Source organism: Toxotes jaculatrix, chromosome 9, assembly GCF_017976425.1.
Source record: "Toxotes jaculatrix isolate fToxJac2 chromosome 9, fToxJac2.pri, whole genome shotgun sequence".
Lineage (NCBI taxonomy): Eukaryota > Metazoa > Chordata > Actinopteri > Toxotidae > Toxotes > Toxotes jaculatrix.
The window spans coordinates 5,122,275-5,137,266 of NC_054402.1; the positions used below are offsets into that span (position 1 = coordinate 5,122,275).

The window sequence follows — 14,992 nt, forward strand, 5'->3', positions numbered from 1 at the left end:
GTATGTTTCACTTTTATTGTTACAGGAGAAAAGGCTTTCAGATAGTAACACTGGGTTGTTACTAATGTTCATAACAAGCAAGGTGGCTGGACATTCTAATATTTACAACACAAACTTTCAGAACTGAAACAGCAAAACACAAGCTTGTAGGGCTTCCTGCATGCAATATTTGCCTCGTCACTCCGCTCTGCGCTGTCTACCTGAGCGTCTGAGTATTTGAGAGAGCCGTGCTGAGCAGGCATATGGACGGGAAGAGGCGTTCCTGTGTACTACAGTGTCGGGGGCTCCTGTGGTCACAGAAAGCACACTCTGAGTATGAGGAGGAGCTGATGGGCAGCACAGCACGAGCAAAGGAAAGGAACTACTTTGAAAAATAAAATCACTCCCGATCCAGCTATCCCAAGCCAGCTGCCACCCTAAACTACTGCCAAACAGCTCTCTCCATCATGATATCTAATTTGTTGAGTGCACTGGTCGCACTGTCACATTCACTTTTTGTTGCCGTCCGCGTGATGTTAGAATACTGTTTTTATTTAATGGATGCAATGCTGGCACAGATACCCATGTGCTGTACATCCTGTGGATGTTACTGCATTCAGTTTACTCCTGGAGCTGTACAAGCACTTTAAATGTCTTATAAGGTTTCAGAAATCTAACCACTTGCTTGTGTGGCTGAAGCCTCACACCGGAGCCCCTATCACCAAGCGATGCCTTCCCCACTGGGTAATGGAAATGATTGCTGTAGCTTCCTGCAGGGCATTTACAGTACACTATATCGCCACAGACACTGAGCGAATGCTTGAAATAAACACAGATTATGATCACAGAACCAGCAGAAGTGCAAATCTGAGCAGACTATCCTGCTTGTACTTGGAATCCAGGAAAACTGTGGTGACATTATACTGGTCAGTAATTTTATATTTCTATTAAAGGAAGTTCCTCCTTTTCACATCTACCAATCACTGCAAGCTGGCATTTTGACTCAGGTCCCTGAGAACTACACAGAGGAGGGTGCAAGGGTGTATGTAAATATCTCAGTCTTTATGTGAACAGGTTTCACTAAGCAGTAAATTGGAAGTCAATATTGGTGTAACTGGATTGTAGTTCCAAGTATATTAGGTGTGATTAGTAAAACTAAACCAGTTACAAAATGAAAGTGATGAGTGAATGGCTGAAAAAGGGAAATTAAGTGTTTGTTTTAAAACAAAAAGTAACCAGTAAGTATTTCAAATAATCACACTAACAATACTGTCAATGTTTAAATTCTGTTTCACAGTGTTCAAACAAAACCACCGACCAAAAATACCAATTAGTTATTCATCAAGTACTCTGATCCAATTGCTTTCGTCTGCTACATTAAAGCATGCAAAACCATAACAAGCTTATCTTTTGAAATTGAACGTGCAACTCATGGAAACGAACAAGGTGAGCGGGAGAGACCAGGAGAAGGATCGGCACTTCACTGGGATCTGTTCAAAGAAAACCCGTGTGCAAGTATCTAAAAAGCTTTACTTCAGAGAAAGACAACACAAGGTTGCTTGTGATTCATCTCATCCTTCTTTCATCTCTTTCTTTCCATTATCCACTTCCAGCTGTATTTACACACAGGCCTGTAGCCGGCTGAAACAGTGGGCTGACAGCATCTATTACTGGAGCAGTCCCACAGCAGTCACAGGTTATACCCCCGCTACCCCCCTGAAGCTTTGCCACACACACACATACACACAGCAGCAGTGCTGCACATGTGAGGAGGTAGTGCTCCAGTGTTAAGCTGTCACAGGACACTGTGTCAAATGTTTGACTTTTAATGAAGGACTGGATGGATGGTTCAGTCTTAACTGAAGATCCACTGAAGGTCAGATACTTTCCTTCAGGGGCTGGCGGTGGAGGCAAAAACAGACCTGAAAGACGAGTGAATATTGGACTTACATTCATCAAGTGGCCAGAAACATGATTCAAAATAAATGCTAATGCTGCTCTATGTCTGCTGGACATGTAACTAAGCAACTGTTTGATAAAAAAAAAAAAAAACTTAACCTGCCAACAGAATTTTCACATTAACTTTAGCTACAAAGCCACAGGAACAGCAGAAATGACATGTACCTTACCAAGCTGATGAAACTTCCCTGGTCTAGTATAATGCTCTAAGCAGATTAAAGAGGGAAGTTCCTGCTCTAGAGCAGAATTACCTGAGCCTGTTGCAAAAGGAAACCTATTGGGCTGCATCTCTCACATTCAAATTGACTCTCTTCCAACAGAGGCCACCTGGTTTTGCTTAAAGGATTTTTGTCTGGCAGCATCAATGATTTTAAGCTGCTTTAGGTTTGTTATGGGCAAACAGTGCCCAGCCTTATTTACTTTAAATGCTAAAGTTGATAAAAGTAAAATGGGGTTTCTAGTATTTGATATTTTTACAAAGATAAATATGGAGAATGAGTAAGGACTGGAATGGAAATCAAATCAATATCCAGATGTATCCGTGGGGATGATTAGCTGCAGATGTAGTCTGTGTTTATAGATCAAAAAGCAAAATCAAGTTGTTGTTTTCGTTTTCTGTGTGAATGTTAACAGTATAATAAGTGAAGCAAAGGAAATCTTTCATCCTGCATGACTCATATGTTACATGATAATCACAGTGGGAGAAAATCTCTCTCTCTCTCTCTGACTCAGGTGGTTTCTCCTGAAACCACCCTATAATTTATTAATCCATAGGGTATTTTCCATTGATTCACAGTGCAATTTGAACACTAGATACATATGATTAAAGGAAAATAATTCAATGCAGATACGTTAACCATCAGGGCTGCAACATAAAGGGAAAAGTTTCTAGTGAAAGGCAGCTGTTGAAGACACTGAAATTATGTTTTCAGGATGGTAACTCTGGAAGAGAAGTATGAAACAGCATGAGTGCAGATGCTGAAAGATTTATAATTTAACTCATTCATCTTTCTATCTTCCCTATCACACATACAATCCTTGACTACTTTACTAAAAACCACTACTAAGATGTTAACATCTAACCTTGGACTGCACAACTGCTCCTAGCTGTACAGACTATGAGACAGAACTGTATCTCAACCTCGATTTCTCCTGGGTTAAACTGAAGCATTTGCTAAATTGTTGAATGTTATGAAACATCAAAAGTAAAAGCAATGATAAATCAATAAATAAGGACACCAACAAAACAGTTAAGTACAAGATAAAAGTTAGTGCAGCAGGTTAGAGAGCTTATTTCAAGACAAATTATCTCAGGAATTGAGCTAAATGCCTCAGGCCCCAGTGGGCTCAAAGTAGATTTTAAATCTAACAATCACACAGTTCAAAGGTTTAACAGTATTTTTCAGCAGTTTTCTGCATTTATTAACTTGTAAAGTTTCTGGATGGGATGGTGTTCACTCATACTGGGTCTGATCATCTGGAGGTTCATCATGCAGCTGGATTTAATTGCAGCTGAATTCATCATGCAGGTGGCTTTCACACAAGGCAATCACGTCCACGAATCTCACAGGATGAATGCACAAGCATTTTCTTATAAATTCTACTTGTATAGCACAGAGGCATGAATAGAGTGAAAAGTCTGGTAATTCCTGTAACAAGGTGAATCATAAATCATCTGGAGAGGAAATAGCAAAGTTGAATACTGCCTAAAAAATTTCTAAAGTACAGTATCAACTAAACAAAGCTTTACTGCATATCGACACATCTTTTTTTTTTTTTATCATGCACTAGTCTTCCCAAATCTTCACACTCTTCAGGTTTTCACAACCCCACATGATGAAAATGTGAAAATGATCCACTGTTGCCTTTTAGTTCTTGTGTGTTTTAGGGTTCAATTTGACTTTTTAAAAAAAGTGACATGGAATAACAAGTACTTATCATCCTGCATCGTCCACAGACTCGTGGGAAAATCTAAAGTTCGTATTCTGGTCACTGAGAGGAAGTCATGCTGCACTTAACCGAATGCGAAGTCTTTATTCTCCTTCCCCTGTGGTTATGAACAGCTTACACAACTCACCAAACTCAAAGTTGCATATGTGCAGCAGTTGAGGCTGCATTTAGACACACTTTCATAAATAGCAACAGGCAGCCAGAAACAAAAGAAGGAAATGGTGTCTCATGTAGTGCTAAATAATGGAAGAAATGGCTGCCATGAAAACAATTTGACCAAATTTTGGAGTAGCTTTTGTATCATCACACAATCCTGTTAAGGACTTGGCATCATCTTTTAGTGGAAATGTACTGTGGAGACCGTCCTCACCAGAAAAAGGACATCATTTGTTACAGGAGACCAGTATTCACATCCTGTGTCTTTCTGTCACGTCACTAGTTTGTCATTTGTGTACTTTGATTGGTTGCTAACCTCAAGAAGGCAGATCTTCTTGAGGTTGTGAATGGAGCAGCAGCAGAGAGCTAGCCAAGTCCTGTTAGTGCCCTGTTAGTAGCTGGTAAAGCCATAAGGCTTAGCAGTAATTAAATCCCCTATATCTAAACAACATTTTTTACCAGTACTAGTTATGCCTCAACACTACCGACAGTCAACGCTGTTTTCTCTTAACTATAACCACAACCTTCCCCACACCTTAACCAAGCAGGGTAATTTGTAATGAAAGATACTAACACGCAGTGTCATCGAACCAACTGTGGAGCCACATCAGAAAACACTGGTGGTGGTTGGTGTTTCAATGAATTGATGTTATTATTTTAGAAAATGTTATTGTTCCAATTGATGATTAAAAACACTATCAATCACCATTTCACTGCCATTTTCTGGTCCACACCAGACTGTGAGTGAAAGCAATCTCAGCCTAAACAAACACAGACAAAAACAAACTCTGATCCATTTCTGGCCACAGAAAATCAGTCAGAAACACAGTCCTTTGTTACCCATCCACCTGCTGCCATAAGGTCAGTTCAGTACACATTAAATATGTATGTATGCAAGGTGAAAGTTCTACAATTTTGTACATGAAATTACTTCAACATGAGCTGAAGAAGGTACTCTTAAAGTGCTCAGGGTTTCGAAAATAATGAGCGAGCCGTCAGCGTTGAGGGCGGCCCCATAGGAGGAATTCCTCTTCATCAGAGACCTAATCAGCTTTTGATCAGTTGCTATCATCCTAAAGGAATTTTTTCTCGCTGGGGCTTTATCTCTCATTGCCCTCACTCCTCTCCAAGCCAGATGGTCTGTAAGCGACACGAGTGCCAATCTCCTCATTTTGTAATTAGCAGCATTTAACATCAAAGAAACTCCAAGCAACTAACAGCACCCATAAGAGCTACCGGGTCATACGCTACAGAAATGGCTGCTGTCATGCAGAGAAGAAGAGCAGGAGGGCTCTCTGATGATGCAAACCACTTCTGAGTGAATATTGGACAAGCCAGAACATCAGAGTGTGATATCTGCCACGTCAAGAGGAAATCCAATAATGTTTTTCTTGTGTGCATGGAGAAAGGGGAGGAAATGAGGAGTGCCTCTGCCCCTCATTTCAACACGCAACATGCCCCAGTAAAGATGAAAATCACACAGAGATGACGAGACATAACACTGTGCAGAAATCCACAAAGGGAAAGCAAATAGTCTGTTGAGTCTGTTTACGTCCTGCCTCAGTGAACATCCTTCACCGAAGGTAAACAATAAAGAAAAGTCTGCTTGGTTCTCTGCAAGCTGGAAATAGCTATTAATAGCCTCTCCTATAATTTGATTAAACCTCATTTCAGCACACAGTTAAAATCAATGTCTACAGCCAAGGAGAGACATACAAGAGACTGGTCTCCAAAACAATGTCAAATCGGTCACAGTTTCACCTTCCAGACATTATCCTCCTGGATGCTATCTATCTGCACTGCAGCTATGCAGATCACCGCTTGCATCGACTGTTAATGGACTGCTACACTACCACTAGGTGATAATTATCATTGCCTCCTCCTCTGTCTGTGCAGCAATGATCACATATAATATGTCCAGCATGAGGATGACCGCATGTGAGGAGATTTACATCATACAGTCTGCACTTTATGGTCTTGTGCTTTTGAGCTGGATATGCATTGGGTGAGGAGACAGGAGGCAATTAGTTCACTACAGCTACTTGGTAATAGCAAAAAAAAAAGATGATAACTGTGTTTAGTATAAATGGGCGTGTCCTACATCAGAATTTTCTTACATGATTATTCTCATATTTGATTGTGCATTAGGGAAACGAGGTTGCTAAAAAGCTAACAGATATTTTTCCAGTGGATTCAACTTTTTCATCTTGACCGCAAGCCCCTGAAAGTAAAGTAGTCTCCGCACTGCAGGGACAAACACTGTTCAGTGTAACCGATCAGCTACAGTATGTTTCAAATTAGATTTTTATAGGCTTACTATTTAAATATGAACGGAAATCAATGGCTGTCTGTAAAAAGCACAATCAACTTGGATTGTCTTTAAACCTGCGATAACAGATTTTATGGCCCCTTGGGGGCAGTTGTAACAAACTGTGAACACAACACTTAACTTATTTACACATCCAAATGACACACAGAAAAATTGGCATTCATTCTCAGTTGTGCTTCTGCACACCTAGTAAATGTAAGTCCAATATTACATAGGCAGCAGTCTTACTGCTTACAGTACTGTGTCCTAATTAATCTTCCAACCTGCTTTGCTCTGTGGACTAAAACTGCTACTAAGGACTTTTTTCATTATTGATTAATGTAGCAATTATTTTATCAATTAGCTATAAACTGTCAGAAGATACAGAAAAATGCCCATCACAAGGTCCAAAAACCCAAGGTGATGTCTTTAAAATTGAACGTCAGACAAACTATCCAAACCCCTAAAAATGTTCAGCTTACTGTCAAACAAGGCGAAGCAAAATGGCAAATGTTCACCTCAGAGAAGCTGGAAGCTTTGAATCCTTTAGCAATGCTGCTGGAAAAATTATGATCGATGTGCTGAAAGAGTCTTTTTCTACGGTCTAAGTGCGTCTACCATCTATTCAGACACCAGTGTAGCAGACGGTCTCCAGGTGAGCCAGTCCCCCGCCACCGCCATGTCTCCAACCTCAAATAGCAGCTGGCCGGCTGCTGTGTGCTCTGTGAATAGCTGCTCCCTGACACAGGCCCAGTGTGCTTCCCCATGACAAACAGCTATTAAATCTAAATTAACACTGTTTTGTATGATCAAATAAAATAACAGAGGTCACAGGCTGAATGCATTAGCACATGTCTCTGTAGAATTCAGAGAACACTGTGGTGCTGCTTGTTGAGCAGACTGTCTAAGGACCATTTGCCAGTACAACAACACCTAACAGCAAGCTGTTGCAGTGTAACACAGTATATATAAGTATTTATTATGTCTTAAACTAAGTGATGAGAACTGGCTTAGAGGAATCAAAATAAATCCTTTTTGCAGAAAATGTGTCTATTGCCTATTAAGAGACAACGTGACAAAAAACGGGTATTTAACAATATAATACTGACAAATGGTTAGCTTTCACTTTATTCACCTTTGCAGAGAGAGAGAAGGAAGCAGAAAGAAAGAGGGAGACTGTTCATCAGCATCCTTCAGCTCTATTTTTAGCTTGATGCTGAATCTCAACAAAACAGCAGGTAGGCTACCCATTTATTTTATTTGGACAGCAAATGAAAAAAAAGACCTTCAGACGGATCCAATTTCATCAAATATGAGGAATAGAAAATGCTCAGAGGTGCTAGACTTCACACTGAGCCCTGGAATGGTCTGTGAAGTCTTAGGGAGGACAAGCCGTAGGGATGAGGTAGACAGTGGGGGGGGGGGGGGGGGGGGGGGGGGGGTGATGAAGATGACCGAGGGTGATTAGAAAAGCAAGAGTTCTTAAAGAGATTTGGCAGCACAATACTTGTCTGGCTTCAAGCCGCAGCTCATGCAGTGGAGTGGAAGTGGCCTCGAGGATAGAGAAACAGGGGTGGAACTGAAGGGTTTATGGTTCGAATTCCTGTACCAGCTGGCTAAATTGTGAGTCCCATTAAAAAGAGCTTAACCCCTCTACTGTCACGTAGTTCCTCAATGTCCAATGAAAATACTGAGATTTTTGAAGGTGGAAACATGACAGAAGCAGAATACCACTGGAAATGAGCATCTCCCATGATCGTCTCCCAATACAAATTAAGTTAAAAAAGCCAGTTGGCCTAACTGAATATTAATTCAACAAGACTAAGGGTCTGTAGCCTTGCAGGCTATAGCTCTGTGACACTGTGTTTAGGCACAGCAGTGTTCTGAGCTAAATGCTAATGTAATCATACTAAAGTGGGATCTGAACACATTTAAATGTTGACATGATAGTGGTGCTAGATGAAATGTTAAGGGATCACCAAAGGGGACACGGACTTGTATGGCAATCCATCCAGTGTTTGTCAAGACATGTCACTCAAAACCATCAACCTCATGATGGTGCTTGAAAGAAAAAGAAGTCAGTGGATCGTCAAAGTCATTAGGAAACATCACCTAGGAGCCATGAATGATCTACTGAGAAAATACTGAGGAATTTCACTGGATAAATGAAAATATGGAAGAAGTGGTGGTGCTAGATGAAGTTTCAGGGAATCACCATAGCTACTGGGAATCGTCCTCTGACAACGTGAATGTTGGCACAAAACATAATGACAAACCATTCTTAGTTGTTGAGATATTTCAGTGCGGAGCAACCAAATAACAGGCCGACACTGGCATCCACGTCGCAAGTGTGACTGAAAAAAATGGCTATATACTCCATTAATTGTGTTTTAAGTTTGAGTCACACCTGCTTTATTTTGAGGACTGAAATTTACTCACCACAGCCCTCATAATTCCTCAATCCTTATTAAACCACTCAAATTATCTTTCAATATTTGGATGATTAAACCTGGGGCTCTCTTCTGTTTTGATAGACAGTCGGTGAATCTGGGCACAAGGCCATGTTTCTCCAGTAGCTGAAAAAGGCATGGTGAACTGTAAAGCTCAGATAGTCCATAAATACTGGCTGTTATACTTTAATGATGAAGCATACAGCACACCCACATAATCCCTGACTTTTATTTTCAATAATAATGCAGATTTTATAAATAACAATGCAGATTTTGCTCTTGAGTGAGTAAAGGGAGAAAGTTTATATTAGAATGAAGAAGCGTGGAATCCCCCGCAGCCCTCATATAATTGAAAATGACAAAGATAAGATCTGCATACATAAGTGAAAGTTACGAAATTAAAACGTCTATTCTGGCCATGTTTGGTGCTGGTTTGGAACTTTGAAGAACATATAAGAACTGCTCTACTTTCCAAGTTAGACCGTGAACTGAGGTCAAGCGATATTTAATGAAAACAGATACACTGCCCGCTTGAGATATGATTGTGCTAACAGTAACCTCACATACGGCAAGTTACAATCAATCTGCCACCAGCCTGCTGGAGCATTGCAGGGTTCACATGGTTTTATAGAGCTCGGCTGAAATAATGTAAGGCCTCCCAGCGTAGTTTCCATTAGCGGGTGAATTTTACGGTGAGACTCAATGCAACATAATTAAGATTTACTGGAGAAGACATCCAGTTGCAGCTGCTGAGATAAAAAAATTGGTTTCCCATGCATTCAGAGAAACTAATTTGTCTTGTGAGATTGTCTACTAAAAATAGGACAACTTGCCTGATTTCTGGAGTACAACAAACCCTTAGTGACCTTAGAGGCTGCACCTGACACACACACATATATATATATATATGATGATTTTCATTCACAAATCTGTATATATCCAAAAAATACGCTTTAAAAACAAACCCTTTACAAACCGTGACCCTGATATTTGTGTCTGTTTGTGTCAGTTTAAGAATGAGAAGAATCTTCAGCATCTCTTGTTAGAAGTCCTTTCTCTTTCATAATCGTGTCACGATCTGAGACTTTTATTAACCATTTTATTGGCATGTGTTTCATGCTCAATCTACTGCACTGCCAGCCTTTGTTCAGATCCTCACAACTCAAAATTCAGGTTATAGTGACAAGGCCAATTTTTCTTAAAAGAGCAGTACACCAATTTAGCATTGCCCTCCTGTAACACTGTCAGACTCACTATGTTGTGAAAAATTAGATCAAAATCAATCCAGCAGGACAAGAGATACTGTTTTTTTTTAAAATTCATCTCATCTGGCCTGATAAGCTCATATCTTTCTAACTCCACACCCCCACATTTTCTTCATTTTCAACTTCATTTTTCACTTGAGGCAAAACTCAGACTTCAAGCGGGTAACACAGCTCCTGATCTCAGCCTGGGATATTTTATGCATATTATTTTACAGACTTTCCACTTTGTACGTCACTATAGCCTCACATCTAGTGAGGATGCTGCTTTAAATTCAAAGCAGCAATACTATGAAAGCCCAAACCACACAGAATAAAATCACCTCTCTATTGTGACACTTTATGTCACTACTAAGAGTAATAAAAATCTGATATTTTATTGATCCCTGCGGGGAAATTCAACCCTCCACTCTCAGCCCGTGGAAAAGGTCAGAGCACAAAGGCCACATACAGAACAGCAAACCTAAAGCTGGAAGACGTTCAATGATTTGCTCAAGGGCTCTTCAGCAGGACAGATGCATGACCGACACAGGGAAATAAACTCAGGAATTCCGGCTGAGGAAAAGACTCACTATTCACAATGTCACCACCCTGCTGCTGCTAGCACAGTTATTAGGGTTTTATTCGAAAATGTGTGACACTAGAACTTGAGTTAGCTCCATCAGTAATAGATTATTTCAAATCTACCTAAAAAAGATAGAAACAGAGAGAGAGAGAGAGAGAGAGAGAGAGAAACTGGGCTTTCAGCAGCCTTCAAAGTCTGAAAATTGCCATAAAACAATGCTGCTGCATGGAAAGAGCTAATGAGCAGTCCTAACAATAAACAAAACACAACCTCCTAAAGCACTGCAATTTTCACAAATTAACTAAAGACCACAATGTAAACAGGTGGCACGGCTGAGCTGCAGAGGAATATTCTGAATGAGAAACAACAAACCTTTTCTGCTACAGAAATGTCACGACTTCAGAGGCCTCTCTGATGCCGTCCTGTCAACACTCTCTCACATACCACATACCCAGTTTAACAATCAACTGAGCTGTACGAAAAACTGCCTGATATTATTAGAAATGCACTGAACTCCTCAGTTAATATTCTTTTTCACTTCTCCTGGTTTAACCTTGTGCTGGCTATTGATTTATTGTTTTCCTGATTAATACAATGTGCATTGTTTTTGTCCTGTCTCTAAAGATTCTGTGACCTGAGTTTATTTTTTGTTTTTGAACTACATAATTACATCCTGAATTTTAATACCTGTAGTAGCTCCTGTACCAAAAATAGTGTCACCTCATGTAGTAGTTAGATTGGGTCACACATTATTAGATGTGATAGCACAAACCGGGGACCATGGGCCTTTAGGTTTGTCTGCAGGTCACCAACACCTCAGCTGACAGTATTTGGGCTGCCTTTTCCCCATATTTGACCCTGCAGAGTCAGAATCTGACGGGTCACACATTTCGCTGTAACGCCTACACAGAGACAAAACGGGACAGAAAAGCGTTCTGGCAGACAAATGTAAGGACAGAGCGGGCTGGACGGTCCCCCAGACCGGGCAGTTTGACGTGCAGAGGTCCGTTTTGACCGTCGCGCATTCCTACAGAGTGCCTCCATCCACGAAGCACGCGGCTGTGCGCGCCAACATTCAGCAGCACGAGACGCAGGGTCCTACCTGTTAGCACGAGAGCATGCATGCAGTGAGTGTTCCCTTACCTTTTCCTCTCGTCTCCTTTGACATAGTGTCCTCTCCCGTGTGTCTCCGTCTCTGTGGTCTCTCAGTAAAGCCGTCACGTTATCCTGCGTGGCAGCGTTTTGTCGGATAGTTGATTAAACAGCGGCGGCTCTTCCTCCGTCCCTCTCCTGCCTGCTGCACCTTGACGCCTGCCAGACTGAAGCAGGGTGAAGCGGGCACGGGGAGCTACAGCTGTCGTGTCGGTCTCCTCTCACTGTGGAGAGGGAAGAAAAAGGAAAAGCAAAAACGGGAGCATCTGTAGCTGTACTCTGTGTTAAGTCCCTCAGAGCATCGACCCGCCCCTGCCGCAGACATACTTTGGGTATTTGTTGTATCTGTGCAGACTTGGCTCACATGTCATGCCCACCCAGCTCTTGTCCCTCTCTCCTCTCCGCCGCTAACAGCAGCCAGAGTTCCTCCAAACAAACCCCGGTCTGCAGCTCGACTGCCTCCAGCGGTGCGCGCACGTCCGCGGTTGCGGTTGCGGCTGCTGAAGGGCGTCCGTCCTCTTTCCTGTCACCGTTTTCTGACTTTGCCAAAATGGTCAACAATTAGTATTATGGATAAACACAAAACATCTGATCACTTGAGGTCCCCATGAATCACAAACACAGAGAGAGGCTATACTGTGAAAGCCATTTACCAGTAGGCTGATGTCATTGGCACCACGCATTTCATTAAATAGTTTAATCAATTCTGCTGGATCTATTACAGCAGAATCACAAGTCTTAACAGAAACATTACAGGAATTACACAATATATTAAACTGAAAGCTGATAAAAGTCACTGTGAGTGTCACACAAGTAGCCTTTGTTGTGTCTTTTCACCCTACAGGGTGTGGTTGTTGCATATCTATCATATATAAGAGGATATGGAGAAAATGAGGAGCAGAGACACTAAATTACAGCAAAATCACGCCTTTGTACATAAATATTACATGAATTATGCAGAATATTATAAATAAAGTAGGCAAAAGTTATTGTGAGTATAACTGCTGTATATTTTCCCTTTAGAAGGTGTGGTTGTTCCATATCTTCTATAAAAAGAGGCTATAGAGAATATGAGGTATAGGGATGAAGCAGATTGGACACTAAATCACAGCGGAATCATTAGTCTGTGCAGAAATATACAAATTACACAGAACCTTTCATTTAGAGCATAAAAGTCATTGTAATGTCACATAAGCAGCCTTAGTGTGGTTGTTGCATATATACTATATAAAAGTCTACTATATATAAATCACTGCAACCTAAGGATGGAGGGGTGAAAGCTAACACCCCTGTCAACCATCCATCACTGAAGCAGCAGGTGCCACCTTGGTCACGTAGGGGCAGTCACCCATTCAGGCAGAAAAGAAAATCTTTTGGGCTTTGACAAGAAGTGCCTCAAAATAAAACCAACTCCATCAAAATAAAGCCTCTGCAGAAACACGAAGTCTGTTTTTTTCTCTCCTCTTTGGCTTTCTAGGGCTATAAGACAAATAAAGCATATGAATCATGTCCCCTCGGTTAAATCCCTTAAATCCAGTTGTGAGATCTGGTCTAATCTGACAGATGTTTTACCTAATGGGCGCCTCCAATTCATTCTTAAGCTTATCTTGACCTGCACTGCTGCAATGCTTGACCTGAATCTTCTCGCTCATGCCACTCATGGTATACATTATGCTCTATAGTGCATGAAATAATGTCATGATGTAACACCTGCTGTGTTTATCTCTCTGCTCCTCATATGTGACCACACATGAGGACACACATTCCCATAAGGATGGTTGGGTGGCAGCGTCATTTGGCAACCTCGTCCACACAAATGAATATTGATAGAGGAAAATGCCTGTGGCTGAACCATCGCTCTGGAATCCGAGAGCCGGAGACGTTACATTACCGGACTCTACTAGGAATACACGCAGGCAATTTGTATTTATCACGAAAGCCAATGACAATACACTTCTGGCCCAGAACACTAAGCTGAAATCCCACTAAGAAAAACTAATAGGAAAAAGCCTTAAGGCCAGGAAGCCAGCAAGACAGATAGCACTGATTACACCAAATGGCTGCACTGACTGGATCCAAATGAAAAAAAAGGCTAATTGAGTTAAGTGAATTTCTTTCATATGAAGGATTCTCCCCATGTTTTTATGGACATACTGTAACTCCAATGGTACAGCACTTCCCTACAGTGTAGACCGATGTTACACATGACACACCAACATCCAGCGTTCGGTAAGAAATTTCTTAGAGAAAAATACAATTTTTAAAAAAATAACCCAGATGAATATGATGATTAAAAGTGCAAAAATCCATGTAACTCAAATTTATTGTCGCCTTAGACTTTAACAAAACAAAGTACAGGCTCACAGAACCTCAGTCCTGTGCACAGATGTTTATGATGGCAGATAACCACTATGGAGTTTTTGAAAAATGAAGGCAAGACCAGTTTCAGCAAGGTAAGAGCTGTTAAAGAGTCACTAAATACAACACTTGGCAGTCAGCAAACTGAATGTAGCGCCCAAGGTGCAGATTTGTTGTTGGTTCCTGTCTGAGAAAAGGATTTAGTGACGTGTGTGGAGAGCACTATGATTTCTGCACTTTAAAAAAATCATGATTTATACTAAAATATTCCTCAGCCTATGTGTCAGAGCAGTCTTACACAGGGTGAGAGAGTAGATTGTCACATTTCCGTCACACTCATTCTTGAGCGATAATTCTGTGTCACACATATATTACATATTTCTGCTTCTACTGTTTAAAAACATATTTCAGTCTCTTGCTGTGAGGCTCTTTGTCCTTGCTATCAAACTATAAGCTTTTATACAGGTAATGAGAAGCAGTGCTTTGTGAATTTGATTATGAGGAAAGGCACAATCCATCCAATGAAGGGTTTGTCCTTTGACCTCCGTGTATCCTTGGCCTTGTCTCACATATTGTCTTCAACCAATCTTTTGCACTGCCATGCATATTGCATATTTCCCTCAAACAGACTATTTATATTTTATGGTCCTTTGTACTGTATTTAGAGGGGAATATTGAACATTTTACTCCACTACATGTATTTGTAACACTCTGAAAGAGACCGTTTTGCATTATGGGTACTTTCACAAGTGAGATTTTCAGTAGGCTGTATTTCCTTTAGTTTTACCTAAATACATTATTTCATTTTTAAATGCACAACGTTTACTTAATAATGGACTATTTTTTACCTTGC

At 40.9% G+C, this 14,992-nt stretch overlaps 1 protein-coding gene across 1 annotated transcript in view; it reads right to left on the reverse strand.

The window, feature by feature from the left end:
* The window catches only part of pitpnm3 (PITPNM family member 3), a 71,554-nt gene extending 59,653 nt beyond the window's left edge, over positions 1-11,901 (reverse strand). Inside the window, exon 1 of the mRNA XM_041047370.1 lies at positions 11,773-11,901. Within this exon, the coding sequence (XP_040903304.1) occupies positions 11,773-11,797 (25 nt within the window). The 5' untranslated portion in view covers positions 11,798-11,901. The remainder of the gene's footprint in view (positions 1-11,772) is intronic.
* Positions 11,902-14,992: the final 3,091 nt, after the last annotated feature.